The 17,156-nt window shown below is 35.3% G+C and overlaps 2 protein-coding genes across 13 annotated transcripts in view; one reads left to right on the top strand and one right to left on the bottom strand.

The window, feature by feature from the left end:
• The window catches only part of LOC134533306 (synaptic vesicle glycoprotein 2C-like), a 387,375-nt gene that overhangs the window by 190,405 nt on the left and 179,814 nt on the right, over positions 1–17,156 (bottom strand). The gene's annotated exons all lie outside the window — the stretch shown is intronic.
• The window catches only part of LOC134533307 (SAC3 domain-containing protein 1), a 137,586-nt gene that overhangs the window by 70,811 nt on the left and 49,619 nt on the right, over positions 1–17,156 (top strand). For 9 of the 12 annotated variants that reach the window (XR_010075298.1, XR_010075297.1, XM_063370788.1 and 6 more), the window contains one exon: positions 4,201–4,338. The exons of 1 other annotated variant lie outside the window; for it this stretch is intronic. Coding sequence is in view for 7 of the 11 variants with exons in the window: in XM_063370788.1 (XP_063226858.1) it covers positions 4,201–4,338 (138 nt within the window). In the remaining 4 variants the exon portion in view is untranslated. Of the gene's footprint in view, positions 1–4,200; positions 4,339–17,156 lie in introns of those variants that run through there. 2 more of the 12 variants (XR_010075302.1, XR_010075300.1) reach the window with 2 other exon arrangements.

The following is a 17,156-nucleotide window of genomic DNA, read 5'->3' on the forward strand; positions in this document are numbered from 1 at the left end:
TGACGTGTGGTGCTATCTTGTGACGAAGGTTGGAACTGCCTGGCCACTCTATCTCTTGCATGTCGTCATGGCGCGCAATAGACAAGGTATCATCATTTTGTCCTTACATTTTTAATATTATTTTTAAGTGGTTTTAAATGTTTTATCATTTGTGATTGCATTGCTAAGATAGAATGAAGTTGTAAAAATATGTATACCACTGTTAATCTAAAGGTTTTATCATAATATGACTTCAAATTGTTTGTCCATTAGAATGGACATATCGTTTGAAGAGTTGCAAATCGCCTTCAAGCCTTTTAAATACTTTTGTCCACTGGAATGGAAATTTATTTGATATACATGCAAATAAATATTATAAAACTTTACATATATGTATGAATAATGTGTAATTAATAATTACACCTGTCTACAAAATAAATTCTAGTATAAATTTCATTTTAGAAACAGGAATAATTTGTTTTACTACATTTTGAAGAGTTAACTTTATGTTTACTTGTTTTTCAGAACGTTTCAATCTGTCGGATCCTAAAGACGTGGCACGTATTTTCGATTTATTGGAGAATGCCTACAACACTCTTGAAGAAGATATTCCTCAGAGAGATTTTACATCTCCTACAAACAACTTACCAAAACAAAGGATATAGGGTGGAGGCGAAGACCTTTCGACCCACCAAGTATTGAGTGGAATGATTCCGAGGTGTGTGATAGTGGAATATCAGAATTGACCCGTGTTCAGTACTTTAGTAGATACATTTCAGATTAAGACATTTCGACTATTTCATCCATGACCAACATCTTTGCTCTCCAACAAGGGACTTCTTTTATTCCAACAAATGACTTGGAGATACGAGCTTTTATAGGGTTGCACGCAGTCATGAGTTGTCTGAAGTATCCCAGGATAAGCATGTACTGGGAAAAATCACTACAAGTAAACATTTTTCCAGATACTATGACAGTAGATCGGTTTTACAAACTACGTTCACATATTCACATTGTAAACAATTTGCAACGACCAAACGATAATACTTACAAATTCTATAAAGTCAGGCTGATTTATGATGCAGTACGTTGTCGTTGCCTAGAGTTGAATGTGGAACAAAATGTTTGTGTAGATGAGCAAATGATTCCATTTCGAGGAACACTCCAGACAAAACAGTTCATGCGAGGAAAGCCAAATCCTTGGGGGATAAAAAACTTTGTTCTTTGTGTGAAAAGTGGCTTATGTTATGGTTTTCTTCTTTATCAGGGTAGTAGCACTGAAATCGACCCAAATGTGCTGAAAACATTTGGTTTTTGTGCAGCAATAGTGATACACTTGTCAATAAGACTGACAAAAGAGCATCACATTCTCTTCTGTGATAACTATTTTCATACCTACAACTTAGTTGAACAACTCAGGCAGCAGAAGTTACACATTGCTGGAACTGTTCGTGTCGCTAGGTTTGGTAAGCCTCAATTTTTGAGTGACAAAGAGTCAGCCAAGACAGGGCGTGGATTTTGAGAAGAGCTTGTGAGTCGAGATGGAGAAGCAGTTCTCGTGAAATGGACTGATAACCGCAGTGTACACTTGGCATCCAACTTCATCGGCACTGGTGAATGTGATGAAGTCAAGAGATGGGACAAAACTAAAAAATCTCTTGTAAATGTGAAACGTCCACAATTTGTCAAAATGTACAATGAAAGCATGGGTGGGGTTGACAAATACGATATGTTAGTTTCACTCTACAGAATTTACTTGAAGAGTAGAAAGTAGACCCTACGTATGTTTTCCATGCAATAGACATGGCTATCGTGAATTCATGGCTCGAGTACAAGCAGGACAACAAACACATAAATGACAAGAAATTACTTGATCTTTTACATTTCAAGTTGAGGTTAGGCGAGTCACTGGTGAAAATGTACAGACCTACTTCAGGTTCTGCAAAAAACCGAGGGCGCCCGAGGCAAAGTGATAGTCCAACAGTAAAGTGCAAATCTCTTGAAAAGCGACCACTGGAAGAAGTTCAAAAATAATTGACAGATCATATGCCAGAGTATGATGATGCCAAAGAAGCAACACGTTGTAAAGAAAAGAAATGTCTTGGAAAAACACATGTTTATTGTGATAAATGTAAAGTTCATTTGTGTTTCGTGTAAGGAAGAAACTGCTTCAAGAATTTTCATATAAACTTGACTTCAAATTTACAGAAAAAATCTTCAAGTCAGAGTGTAATTTTCTTGAAAGATATATTCAGTGTGCATATCATCTGCTACTGACAATTATTCTTTGGCTAAAGAATTTTTTGTGATAAGTGTAAATTTATTTGTGCCAAATATGTGTTTGAAGAAATTTCCACAGACGTTTTCCATGGATCGTGTATCTAATGACTGAAAAAAAAATTTTGTTGTACAATTATCTTTATTTTTATACATTACAAGGGTAATAAATGTAATTGTAATAAGTGTACAGTTTTGTATGCTCTGTAAAAGACGGGACATGTTTCAAATCAGCGTTCACGGTCTGAAGCATAAAAACCTTTGTAAATGGAATTATTATAAACATGTAATTTCCTCAATTTGAGGATCAATATCACTTATAAATGTCTTAAACAGTGTTTATGCTAATATATGACTTGAATTTTCTGTGTCTGTAACAAATTTGGTGTATGTTTACTGATTTTATTGTAATTTTTTTACTTGCAGCATTAAAAATAATTTCACTCTAAATTGTCACGGTTGACTCTATATGTCCACTACAATGGACGTAATCAAATTGTATAAAAAAAATTAAATATTCGTTTTTATGAAACTATTTCTAGGGTAAATAAGTCATTTTAAAAAAGAATTTCATAGCCAATAATTTTTTTACCCAATAAAAAAAATTTTAGAGTGAAAGGGTTAAGTTTTGAACTGCGGAGCGAATGGACGTTCTCTGTGCGTGTGACAGTTCCTGGGTTCGGGAATTGCGCGCAGAGGACAAGAAGATACGTGGCTACCGCGTAATTAGTTATTTTTGCAAGTCTTAAGTGAAGGAAGTCTGATTCTTCGTCATGCAGACTATAGGGAGTCGCATTTCGCAATTAATTTTACTACCGCGTCGGGCGAATATCCGTCCTTGCAAGACTTCCGATCATCTTCATGCTGCAGTTCCTGTCTGCGCTGGTGAGACCTGCCCAATCTAAAGATTTTTCAGCACACCTGGAATGGCGTCAACAGTAGCTGTCATCATCAGTATTGCTACTGGATCGTAGTTTAGACTTTCTTTCACAGCAAGACTGCTCGTATATCCTGGAAAGCTGAGGACGAGATCAGTGGTCCAAGAAGAACGGAGTTTCAACTGCCCTCCCCTGAACTAAGCCGGATTATTTTCTTACGAATAACTTATTTATTAGCTAGAGGCTCATGAAATTCAATGTAACCCTGAACATTACTGGAATTAGATATAGGTATCAATGGGTCGTCGCGTGCTAGGAAAATTTGTATAAAATTTAGAGTTATCAGAGTTATCATTTTTTTTGTCTTATCTCCTTATAATATTACTTAATAAACTATGATGAATTTAAATGTGGTAAATTTATGAACCCGTATGATACTACTTCACGTTGACCTGATACTAGATCACACACATCCATTAACATCACCAAATAAATTAAAATATTTAATTACAGATGACCCATCAATGTGGAGTGGAAAGCAGTAAATTCTAATTCCAATACTTTAAACACAATAACGTGGGTCTGAAATCTAGCCTAAATTTGATAGTAGCAAATAAAACTGTATAAATTTAATTAGGGTACCTTACAAACCTGTTCTCCACACTCCTAACAATATAATAAAGTTGCAGGCTTCATGTGATATGTATTGTTTCCTTGCCTCTGATAAGTATGGTATATTTGCAGGGACCTTGTGTTGGGTATCGTGTCCATGCTATTGATAAATGTTTTGACGTTTCTGGGGCCATGTGCCAGACATTGTTTCTGTGACATTGACAAATGATGTGATTTTGCAAGGACTAAGTGCTGGGTACCAAATCTTTTCTACTGACAATTTTTTCTGTTGTAGAGGCTACCAGCTGCTTATTGAGTTCATGCCAGTGACACTTGTAATACTGTTGTAGGGACTATGTGCTGGGTATCATTTTTTTTTGTACTGGTGTAATGTAGCAGGTATTACATGATGTGTATCAAGTTAATTTCATTGGCAAGTGTTGTGATGTTCCAGGGATCCCACGCTAGCTATTGTTTTGAAGATGTCTCTGTCACACTGGCTAGGACACTATGTCCATGTGTATCGTAGCCTTATCCACCTGCCTGCTCTGGTTATGTGTGTGGCAGTTCTTCATCTCCCATCTGTCAGAAGGTATCGTTTCTCCACTGTTCCTGGATGGTTTACTTTACATTAATTTTCATCTTATTTACTTTTTGCTGCATTTTTACCTTGCTTTATGTTTGCATTCGTCAGTCACATTTTACTACAGATCTTCAGTAATATCAACATGAAACCTTTTAATAAAGTGTTTATTTTTGTTAGTATTTTCCATTTAGTAGCGTTAAGTGTATAGGTTTAATGATACTCCTAGGTTCAGATTTATTGCCTGTTGCTTGTTTCCTTATTTTTAAATTAACAAAAAATTTGGTTTATTTAAAACTTTGTTCGCACACAAGCATTAATTAAATACTGATGTCTGGGGAGTATGCGTATTTAGTTAGACGGATTACTAGTCATGGACATGAGCGCCACCACGTGGATAGACACGTGGACCAGGCTTGCGACCATCCCAGGGCCGTGACTGGCCGTGTGGGTGTTAGGCTCGATCCCCCCTCCGTCTTCACTCACGCTGCTGCGATACTGAGTGGTGGTCGTCTGTGGGCTCTCTAAGTGTCCCTGTACAGGTGTAGCGGACAGAGTACTCACGATTTCTGTTAAGATGGTTTTACTTACATAATATTCCACATGATAATGGAATTAACAATAGCTCTACACACAATGATACTCTAGGGCCAACGGCAATTTATTTAATCAGCTTAGGTGCTGACCAGGACCTAGGCTAGTAGTTAGTCTTATCGAGACATTTAAAACATCCATTGCTGAGCTTAAAATTATTAAGTTAAGCAGCCTCCGATCTGGAGTAGGTCTCAAATATAACAAAAAGGTTTAAGGTTTGGATGCTAATGGATCAGAAATACAAACAGGGGTGGTTATTTCCTACTCAGGCAGTGGTCGGTGGTCAGGATGTCATGTTGACAGGAAACTTTAACGTAAGGATATTGACAACATAGCCGATCCCTTCAAGCTCTTAATACTAATTTGGTAGTATTTTCTCTGTTTAAATATATTATATTTTGTGTTAGATTATGAATGCAGATTACTTTATTTTTGTGTTATGAATATTTAGCCAACCAAATGTGCGTGTTTATATATAATAGACATATAAATCTTTTGTGCAGTTTGAAATGTTATATTTAGTAACAACAAATTTATTTCTCTTAAGATTGTATCTGTACCAACATCATCAAAAACTGTTAAGTACAGGTGTTTTACTTCAGTTATCATTTTTGTAGCTTGTACGTATATAAAGAATGTAAAAGCATGTACAGTCTCAATTGATATAATGAATACATTACATGGACAAACATTGCACCAAATACTGTTAAAAATAATTTTAAAAAAGCTAGGCAATGGAACTTCTATGAATTTTGTAAGTTCCTTTTATGAGTAACGTCAATTAAAACAAGTTGATTTAGGAATAAGGAAGCGTGAATTTGAACTGAAACTAGTTACTTTTTGTGATGAACTTTCCAAGGTATAGTTTGATTTTGTCCGTTTTTACGGATATTTATAGCATCAAAAGGATATCCGGATTTTTAAGAAATATTACGGATATTTACTCGCGCATAAAAAATAAATACCAATAATGGTCATTGTTGTTTGTTTACGTAACACGTTTCCGCACCGACAATAGATCAATCAGCGGAAGGAATGTGGGGTTGGGCGGGGGGATCCATCGCTTCAAGCTTGAGCTTAACAAGTTGTGGTGTGATTGGGGGAGAGGAAGGTGCCTGTTGCTTAGCAACCGTGTGACGTCTGCGCCCATCCTATTCAAGGTCAGCACAGAACGGAGAGTACCCGAAGCCATCAGTCACAAACATACAAACCAAACATGAGAAACCAGTAATGCGTACCATCATGAAATAAATGCGACAGTAAAATTTTATCCTTCTGCATATTTCATACATTTTAACATGTTCTATAGTACCTAAGTATGTATTAGGGAAAAAAATTTTGTATGTCGATAAAGAGACTGTGAATTTTACTGCACTACTAAAACTTTGTTCAAACATACGCACGTAATCTTGTCAAAAGTGTTAATAACAAATTAAGGTTAAACCACATTTAACTTTTCACAACTCTCTTCGCAAGCATCAATAATATTAAATTTTGTATCGAGGCCTTGCATTTCGTTTTACACTTTCCACTGTGTAGATAAAAATAACGCACACCGGCTAAATGTTTAAGAAACTGTAACACACATACAAAAAAGAAATGGCAATGAACTTCACAATCAAGTTTAACCTATTGAAGATGCAACTGACGGGTCGTGTCGCATGCAGATGTAGCGCAACAACTTCTTTTACTACTGGAGCGGAGGCGAGCTCAAGGTCAAGCCAAAGAGAGTAACAAGAATGCAGACAGCGTTGCCAGATGCGCTCGCGCCTTAGCCGCTTAGCCCATATAGTTGCCACATCACTCTTTTCAATTACGGTTGTATTCATTTGCACGTCGCCGATAGTGAAAATAAGTTTTTAGACTGCAACTGTTTGCGCGTTTGGTAAGCTGTATTAAACATTGCCGAGTGTTCTTTTTGATGACATAGTTTTGTTTAGAAAGATCGTCACATAAACACTAGATTTTCGTAATGGAAAGTGGACAGTGTAATGAAAATAAATAGTAAATCACCTATAACCTACAATGGAAAAGAAATTCAAATTGTCTTCTGAATTTGTTGGGGCCAAACAACATTACAAGAGACTGGGAATAAGAATTGAAGTGGTTAAGGGCTCGGTTCACTCCCATGCTAGCCGAATGGCGGGATAGGGATTTACAGGTTAAACTTAAATGCACGCGATTCCGTCAGTTATTGTAATAGAAAACTAAAACAAACACCAAATTGTAGATATTATAGGCATACAGGTTTCTACGAAAACAATTTTAATTTAATTTAAGTTTAAAGTTTGATATTGTAAAATTAAGTTTTAATTTGGTCACAATTATCAGTCAGTATGTTCTACCCCCTTAATCATCTCGTAACAATGTTGGTCATATCTCAATCTCACGAAAAGTCCTTGGCTTTGGCAATGTATCTGGTTAAATATACAAGCAACAGCAAATTTTTTAAATGTATATTGTGGAAGTGCCTGATGTATAGGCTGCAATGCACGCTGGTAATATGATGTGCTCCGCCGGTGGCGGACAAGAGATAAGGGCCGCGTGGAATGAGAGAAGGAACGCCTTGTTGCCACTTCGCCTATCTCCCCCTCATCCACCCCTTATCAGCTGTCACACGACAGTAAACCCGCACTTCAAGTGATTTTGTTCCTCGGTTCAATTCTCCAGTTGCTACGCTACAGAAATGGGAAGAAATTGGCGTAAGTGTTCCAAGATCTCGCGACCTTTATCTCACCGTAGAAAGTCCATGAAAAATTGAATGAAGCTTCTTCTAGCATCTAAACGTCAAAGTAAATTGTATATATTTATATGATGCAACAATTATTGTAAGAAAATTTAATTGTAACCTTTTTACAGCTGGTAAAGTAAGATGAGGCGATGTTGTAATCAGCATAACAAAAGCGTAACGCTTACAGGGTAACTATCAGCAGTGTCGTGCTCGGAGGATAGGGGAACGGGGCTCAGGAGTGAGGTGCTCAATAAAATTTTTGCATTATAGCACACTCGCTTAATTGAATACTTGCGCATTTGTCTACTTGCTCACTTGCATACTTGCACACAATCCACACATTCGTAGACATTATTATTCCCCTATCACTTACATATATTGATACATCACTTCTAACGCGCATCGCGGCCACTCGTCCATATGATTTTTATGGGTTTTACGGCTAGAGTATGCTTTTGAAAGCAACACAGTCAGTACAGTATATAATTCTGTTGTGAACAACCGGCTTAGGGCTAAAGGTTTCCAGCGGGAAATCAATATATATTTCATTCGTAAAATGTTTTTATTGGCCTTATAGGTTGTGTATGGTACATGCAGCCTTACAAGAAAAACAATACACATTTTAAAGTTTTATTATTTTGCCTGCCTATAAATTCAGCAAGCCTTTTTAAAAGATTGCAAGCAATACAGTTTAAATGTGCAACATAAAATGACCACTCTATGCGATATTCCCCAGTATTATTTCAGGTGAATGTAGCTTTGGAAAGAATTCGGATCAGAATTTCGGATGTGCCATGAATTTAGTTAAAATTGTATGGTTTTTTTTATATAATTTATTTGTCCATCCACCCCGGACTGGCAGACGTAAAGAGCGAGCGTTGAAAAGCAACAATTTCACAAGAAACTATCTAAGCTTAATTACTGCATAAAATGCGATGAAACTATTTAAACTATCAAAAAACCTATGGAAGTCTAAATCTGAATCAGAGATTTTGAAATAAATTTTAGGTATTAGTAATAAAGATTCCGCCGGCTTTCGCGGCCATTGGCCAATAAATTTAGGCATTAGTGTTCCTAAGATTAGGTAGTTGATACGCCGAGCCCTAACAAACCCGCCGGCACACGGGAACCTGTAAAATAAAATAAGGTATCAAAGTTTTTAAAACTAGTCAGTGCTGAAATTAATGGAGTTGAAATATTGGATGTTTTAAAATGAATATTACTAAGTAGGATATTAATACATTGTTATCAGTTAAACAATTTCTTATTTACAAGAGAATGTAATACTATCATCATGCCAATGACTACAATTATAATACGCACAATGTTATTATGTTGCTCTTTTTATAACATGGTTGTATTTGATTCGAACAACTGGAAAAAATTATTTTTCTTTACAAACTATATTTACAAAATTGTAGTAATTCGACAGGCCCTTGAAAATAATTTTGATATGGTAGCCATTGATTAGGCCTATGTTAAACAAAGTTAATTGTATGTTAATTTAGATAGTTCATGAGGCTGGAATATATATATATATATATATATATATATATATATATATATATATATATTCAGTATAATTTGTGCCAAACTTCTTAGCGGGCGAATTTTCACGATGTTGTGCATTACCACATCAAAGAACTTCTTACTCAATGTCCAGTCGTTATCTTGGTAATAGTCTGCTTACAGCCGAGCTGTTAGCAATTTAATCTACGGTGAACAGTGCTTTTCTGAGGACCATTGAGTGAGCAACTAGATGGATGAGTCGTTGTGACATTGCTTGGACAGTTATTAGTAGCAGCAATTTTTTTTACCTCTTAATTTATGAATATATATATATATTCAAAATACTGAACATTTAAATGACATGTAAAGCAAGTTCAATTGTACCACTCATTTAATATTGTAAATAGATAGGTAAACTGAATAATTCCATCTTTTATTTCAGACTGTTAACTAAAATAATAAATGTTGTTTATTACATCCACAGCGCACGCTGTTCACCATGTATTTGAAAAAGATAAACATGAACGTACTATTTAACTGATAGAATTAGTTTTTGAACATTTTATAATGTGCCTGAGCATTTAAAATCTACATGTATTCTAAATTTTATTCTTCAGGTCAGATTAGTGCAAATAACTATTTCCCCCAAAAAAGAACATATATTCAAGCCGGTGCATACAAAATACAACTGCAATACATATTAGAGCTGAAAGAGTTGAGGAAATTAACTAAAAAGCTAAAATAGAATTAAATAGAGCTGGAAAAAAGTGTGAATTAAGAATTTGTGTGAAGCTAATTCATTTTTATCTGGGAACCACAACTTATTAATTATTTTTTATACACAGGAAAAAAAACACTACAAAATAGCTACTTTTATTTTTAAGAAGTAGAGAAATGTTCGTTATAGCTGTAGGTTTTCACTGTGATTTTTAAGGTCTTGTGTGTTTCGGCATAGTAGTGGGAAAACCTTGACAGAAAAGTAATAATATAAAGATACGCGAGGACTGATAGCCACAGCATTATTATCGTTCCACTATTCGTCTTGCTATTTTTAATACATGAATTAATTAAACAATTATAAATATTTAACTAAGGCTATTTAGCTGTACATCTTTGTAAGTTTTTTAAAGGAAACCTGCTACGGAAAATTTTAACATAATAGGGCTTGTTTACATCTTACATTATTACGATGCGGAAATTAAGATTTACTTTAAATGCACTTAAATGAATCATTCTTGTCTCCAGTGATAATTACGATGTGAACAAACATTTTATGAATAATTTTAGTTTTCATACAGAATATTCTCCATTGTCATTCTCAACATAATAACAAAATATAGCATGTTATCCTGAGCATTTCATTAATAATAAAGTCTTTAAGTAAAATCAGAACTAATAATCATTTTAAAAATGTTTGTTTTTTTAAGCCCTAAAAATGTTAATTAGATGATAGGATTATATAATATTGAGGTTTTGTAGCGATACATTTCATTAACATATGACCACTTTGCATCATTAACACGTCTTTGTCTGAAAACGATATTTCCGAATCAAATGCCAAATCATAACTGTGTAATAAGCATGCTTTCTTAACAATAGTCATGTATTTAACATTTAGTTCAAATATGTATTTGTACTAATTTCTTATTTTATTATTGTTAAGCACATTTTATTCTTATTTTTATTTTACTGTTCGGCTGTTTGTGAAGATTTTAATGAGCATTTACCAAACCTCATTGTTGAAAACAGCCAAATTGAGAGTTCCTTATGGATAAATTTACAAGGAAATAGGATATTCAGACCCTCATATGTAATACCATATTTATTAAACCAACAAGAAAAGCACACAAGACAGTGCACTGCAGGAACCATTCAGTTCAAAAAATAAATTCTTCATGGTCTTTAGAATATTTAATTCCTATTACTTTTAACTGATAATAATGTATTCTTTATGGGACTTACTCAAGTTAAACATGGATATTGATTATTTACTACGTAGCTTCACAAAATTAGTGGGTAACGTTTATTAATTGAGTTGCTACCATATAGTACGATTTTGAAATGAACTCAAAACTAGAGAGTAAAGTAAGGAAGACTGCAGTACTTGTGCAATTAATTAATAACAGTTGTGGCCTTATTTTTATCACTGTGCATTGTGTTCACGAATTTTCCAATATTTCTTATACCTACCCCCTTCCAGCCTCCTGATCCCAAAGTAACTACAGCGACACAGGTAGAAGATTTATCTTGACTCTGAGGTGCAGACTGATTCAGGCCTCTTACAATTCCTAGAAAACAACTTAAAACTATTACCACAATAAATTATTCTATTTCTAAGGAAGCTGTAGCTGGATTTATTGTAATATGAGACTAAATCAAATTCTGTGATTGAATTTAGGTTTTGTAATCAGTGAAATGTATGATGTTTGAAAAATTGAAACATTTATCACGGTTAATCTTTATATGTATTTACTTACCTAAATTTATGTAACATTACAACACTGACGAGCGTTTATATGTTTGGAATGCCAATTTTTTACTTAGCATAAAGCTAAGTGTAATTAATACATCATATTTGATATAAATAGTAGACAAATCAATTGTGATACTTCAAATAATCACAAACTAAAATCGCACCATGGAGAAATATATTTTTTTTTTCCGATCTACTTTGTAACTCTACAAGTTTACCTGGGAAACTAAATATTGCTTGAGTTTCATCGAATACCTATAACAAAATCATTATACATCTTTGGAGTGGTCGTACATAGACTTTTCAGGGGTTTCCCCCCCTTTTCTTTGTGGACCCGGCGCTCTTAGCCATAAGGCCCTGCCGCCCCGGGCCCCCACGGGCGTGGATACGCAATCGGAAAAGCCGCTAGAGCTCCGGCTATGCACAGAGGCTGAGGCATGTCCACCACCTCGGCCCCCTGCTCGCTCAGCTCGCCTCAGCCCCTGGAGCAGCACTGCTGGCGCCCACGTCACACTGGGACCCCTCAGTCACCCAGTGGAGGCCGTCCCGGTGTTGTCTCGCTTATCCGACATAACGGGTCAGCAGAAAGTCGGATAGGTAAAATGTCGGATTAATAGCGAATTGCTAATAAAAACATTATAAACGTAAAAATTTGCTAATATTTTAAATATTTCAAACCTAATAAAACATTTTTACAACCAAAAAATTGGTTGTCTGTAAAGTCGGTTTACGGACGATAGTTTAACGTGACAACGTCATAACAAAACATTGATGAAATGATTGATCCAGAAGAAAAGGAAATATCATATTCAGCCTGAGACTGAGACGTAATAGGTTTTTGCAACCAAACCATTTAGGCATTAAAAATATTATATTCTTTGAGGAAGATTTTTTTTTAATTTTTCTATCTTTTGTATGATAAAATCTACCTCTGCATACTTTTATGAATAAAATTGAATCATTTTTATTGAATTATCACTATTTTGTATGGATACAATGGAGTGAAATGAAATGTTAAATTTAATTAATAAATTTACTTTTATTTGCATTCATTATTCAAATATATTTATTACTTTTGAAATGTTACATGCACCGTATTTATTTTTACAAGTTCAAAAAAAAATTTCGCACCTGCCAGGATTCGAACCGACAACCTTACGATTAGAAAATAGCACCACTGACCGCTCAGCCACGAGGCCATATTTGATAATTGATAGTTTCAGATGGTATATTTACCTTTATAAAAATTTTGTTCACGGTAGGGTAATAATATTATTTCGTTTTAATAACTCGATTTTATAACAAATACGCATCCCAAATACACCAAACTTATTTATAAGGTGTTACAATATTTTTTAAAACATTGTGCAAAAGATCCCGGTTGTAATTTGAATTTGTATGTGTAACTGTAAAACACCATTGTTGGTTCAAAACGTATTTGAATATTCAACATTACTTTTAAATAACCATACCGATTGTGCTGAAAATCGGTGGACGATCGTTAAATTACATAATATTAATCATTCAAAAGAACGAAAATATGATTGAAAAGTCAAATCAATGGTCGTTCCAGTCGAGTGGAAGAGAGATGCCACGCATGCGTACAATGAGCAAACAGGAACATCGGTAGTGGGACATCCGTAGTGGGACACTTTTTCGTGCGTGCAGCCGGCATTCATCGATTTATTAGATGTCACGTCAAAAATAGCAAAAATATCTGGCTGAATAATAAGTTGCAGTACCTAGAGTCGGGATCAACAAAAATTATTATGACACAAATTGTCGTTTATGTTTCCGATAGAATAGTTTTTATTTTTGAGATGTCGGATAATACGAAATGTTGGATAAGAAAAGGTCGGATGAACGTGACACTTCGGTATTTGATTATTTGTGCATAATTCAGTCATATTCATTTAGTAAGAAAATGAAAGTAGGTAATGAAAATAAATCATAACATTGTGTGGTTAAGTTTATATCAATCATTTATTAGAATTAAATAAAACCTGCATATGTAGTTCCGATGCGAGTGGTAAAGTCTCTGTTTTCAATGAGTAGAATTCGTGATTTTCCGGAGGTTCAAAGTACAGGAGGTGCTTATGGTGCGTTATTTATTTAATGCCTAAATTATTTCGATAAATACTAAATTGTTTACATGGAATTATGTTAATATAAAGCAGTGTATACGTTTACAGTAGTCAAATGTCAAGTTTTCTTTCGAATGACTGTGAAAAACAGGGAGGTTCATCGCAGCAATGAAGGAAATATTTTTGTGTCCAAGACTCCAGATTGTAAGGATCTCAAGGCAATCGCGGGCTACATATATCTTGGGTGAAAAATATTGGGTCAAGTAAAGTATTGCATTAAATGTCCTGGACATTTATAACCCGGAACCACGAGATGAAAATAAACTGTAGAAATAATGCTATAATGTCATTTATTTATTATTAATTCTGCTTGCGTTTTGTAATATATTATCCCAGCCTAATCAAAACGCGAGTCAATAGGCCTCAAAGATATAAATTTTTTATTGGTAAAAAAGTATTAGCCTGGATTAGTATATATTGCACTGAAGAATTTCTGTTTGTCACACAACATATCCTTTTTCATTCCAGTGTTAGTTTAATACGGTACAATTTCAAATTTATATAAATATAGTAACATTTCAAACAAACAAACGGTACGTATTTTGCTGAATGTATCAAATATTTAGACTATTGTAAAACCGATTGGATGATGATATCAGGCTACTAAAAAAAGTTAAGTTAACTTATTAAAATATTGTTTGCCAAAATCGAAACCATTGAAATATATATATATATATATATAGGGGAGAAGGTGGGAATATGGACCGGGGTTGTAAAGTGGACCAGTATTGTTATTCTGTTGTATGTGCTGCGATTTGCCGGATTTTGGAATAAACACATCGGAGAGTGTCCTGAGAAGTCAACAGGTGGCGCTAGTGTGTAGTTCACGTTTAGTTTAGCTAGCAAGTTGATGTGTTTGTTCTTGTCCATCTAAAACTTTTTGAAAGGTGAGATTAACTAATATTTTTCTTACCTTTTAAGACAATTGTAAAATATTATACATATATACATAATTAGTAGTAATGTTAAGCTTCAAACTGCACCTAATAGGATTTTCGCTATACCATTCATAGACCGACATTTTTAGGTTATTCTGTACAACATGGTATGGTGGTAATATGGACCTTCTTGGTCCAAGCTGGTCCATATTACCACCCTTTTTAAAATACACATGTAGGCTGAGCCAACTATTAAATGTTGCTTAAAAATACTGTTGCTAGTCAGTTAATTCCACCAATCTAATGCACAACTATGTAACATTGCTGTAATAATTGTGGTCATTTAATGTATCACTCATTTACTTGGAATATTTTTAGTATAAAATCATTTTTTAAAGTTTTTTTAAATAAAAATATTTAATAGTATCCATTAGGCCTAATGTAAGCCAAATTAAATATTTCCTTATTTAATTGTAGCAAAAGCCATTTTATTAACATATTAATAGGCACTTGTAGGTACTAGACCTACATATTCTTTTTTTTAATTTTCGAACCTATCTTTTTCCAAGTGAGCCATTTAGGCTACTATGCCAAGGAAGAAGCTGGGAAGAGAAAATAGAGGATTAAGGCAGAAATGGCGCCCGGAAGATATGGTGAATGCCATAACAGCTGTTCGTTCAAAAAAGAAAAGTCTTAATGAAGCTGCTAAATATTTTAATGTCCATAAATCAATATTATTGAGGAAAGTAAAATCCTATTTTGATGCAGAGACTGTAGCAAATCAGAGGATGGGTAGGCATACTATTTTCCCTCCAGAAATTGAGCAAAAACTGGTTCAGTATTGTCTGCTAATGGAAAATACCTTCCATGGGCTTACTCGAAACGATATTAGGAAACCCGCCTATCAGCTTGCAGCCGAAAACAACATTTTGCACAAATTTAGACAAGATATGGCCGGTCGAGCATGGTTTGACCATTTCATACACCGTCACAGGGACAAGCTCTCTGTTAGAAAACCTGAAGGAACATCATTCACTCGTGCAGTAGGTTTCAATAAAGAAAGTGTAATGAAGTTTTTTGATCTTTTGGAACAGGAATATTCCAGACATCAGTATTCTGCTAGTCGCGTTTACAATGTCGATGAAAGTGGTCTTAGTGTTGCGCAGTCTAAACAAGCTCACATTGTTGGTCTGAAAGGAAAGGAGCAGATAGGTTCTCTTACAGTTGCGGAGAGGGGAATATTTGTCACCATTGTTGCCTGCATGAGTGCTGGAGGGGATTTCGTCCCTCCGATGATGATATTTCCCCATAAAAGCTGGACCCAGAGACTAATGAAAGGTGCTCCTCCAGGAGCAATAGGAAAGTGCCACCCATCAGGCTGGTGATCTTTTCACTGAATGGTTAGATCATTTTATTAAACATGTGAAACGGCCGAGGATCCTGTTCTGCTCATACTGGACAGACATAATTCTCATACCCGGAATTTGGACGTAATCCAGAAAGCAAGAGAGCATCACTTCACCCTTTTGTGCTTACCTTCTCACACAACCCACGGGCTCCAGCCTTTGGACCGAACCTTCATGGGTCCATTGAAAACTTTTTACAGTTACGAAATAAGACAAGCCCTCCGTTCAGGTGGTTTGGATGTATATGACATTGGGAAAATGTTTGGAAAAGCCTATCTGAAGGTTCAGAAAGGTGCTATTGCTGTGAGGGGTTTTAAATGTACGGGAATATATCCCTTTGACAGACAAGTTTTTGACGATGCTGTCTTCGTTGCCTCTGCACTAGTAGCAGAAAATCCTGCGGACGAAAACAATGAACAATGTAGACCAGCTCAAGACACTGATGACAGAAACGTAGATGAAGTCAATCCTCCTCAGATCGAAGAAGCAGAAGCACATGGAATAGAAACTGATGAAGTAGGTCGCAAGTGTGTCTCACCAAAGCCAGGTCCTTCGAAAGCTATGGATCCATCAACGTCTGGTCCATCAACACTTCAAGCCTTCATCACCCCAGAAGACATCTCCTGTTCCAGTTTTGAGCAAGAATACGTCAAAGAGAGGCCGTAAATCACTTTCAGCAACTGTTCTTATAGCTTCTCTATATAAAGACGGGTTGCAGCTTTCAATGGATAGGATAAGGGCTACTAAGAAGGCGACTGCTGCAAAATAATTTGTTAAAACAAAAAAAAACAGAACAAGAACACACAGAGAGCTAAGTCTTCAGTCAAGTTCAACTACGCATGAAACAGGCAAAGTAGCTTCACGTGTGAATCACAAACATAAGAGAAGGAGAAGCGAATCTTCAGAAAGTTCTTGCGAAGATGTTCTCAGTTTATCTTCAAGAAGCTTAACGATAGAACAAGTTATTGGTGAAGATGCTCCTGAAAAAGAAGATGCCGAGTGTTTATTTTGTTCTGAGACCTTTACGATGTCTAAACCAGGAAAACTCTGGGTTCAGTGTGTAACATGTCACGAATGGGCCCACAACTTATG

This window comes from Bacillus rossius, chromosome 6, assembly GCF_032445375.1.
Source record: "Bacillus rossius redtenbacheri isolate Brsri chromosome 6, Brsri_v3, whole genome shotgun sequence".
NCBI classification, from domain to species: Eukaryota; Metazoa; Arthropoda; class Insecta; order Phasmatodea; family Bacillidae; genus Bacillus; species Bacillus rossius.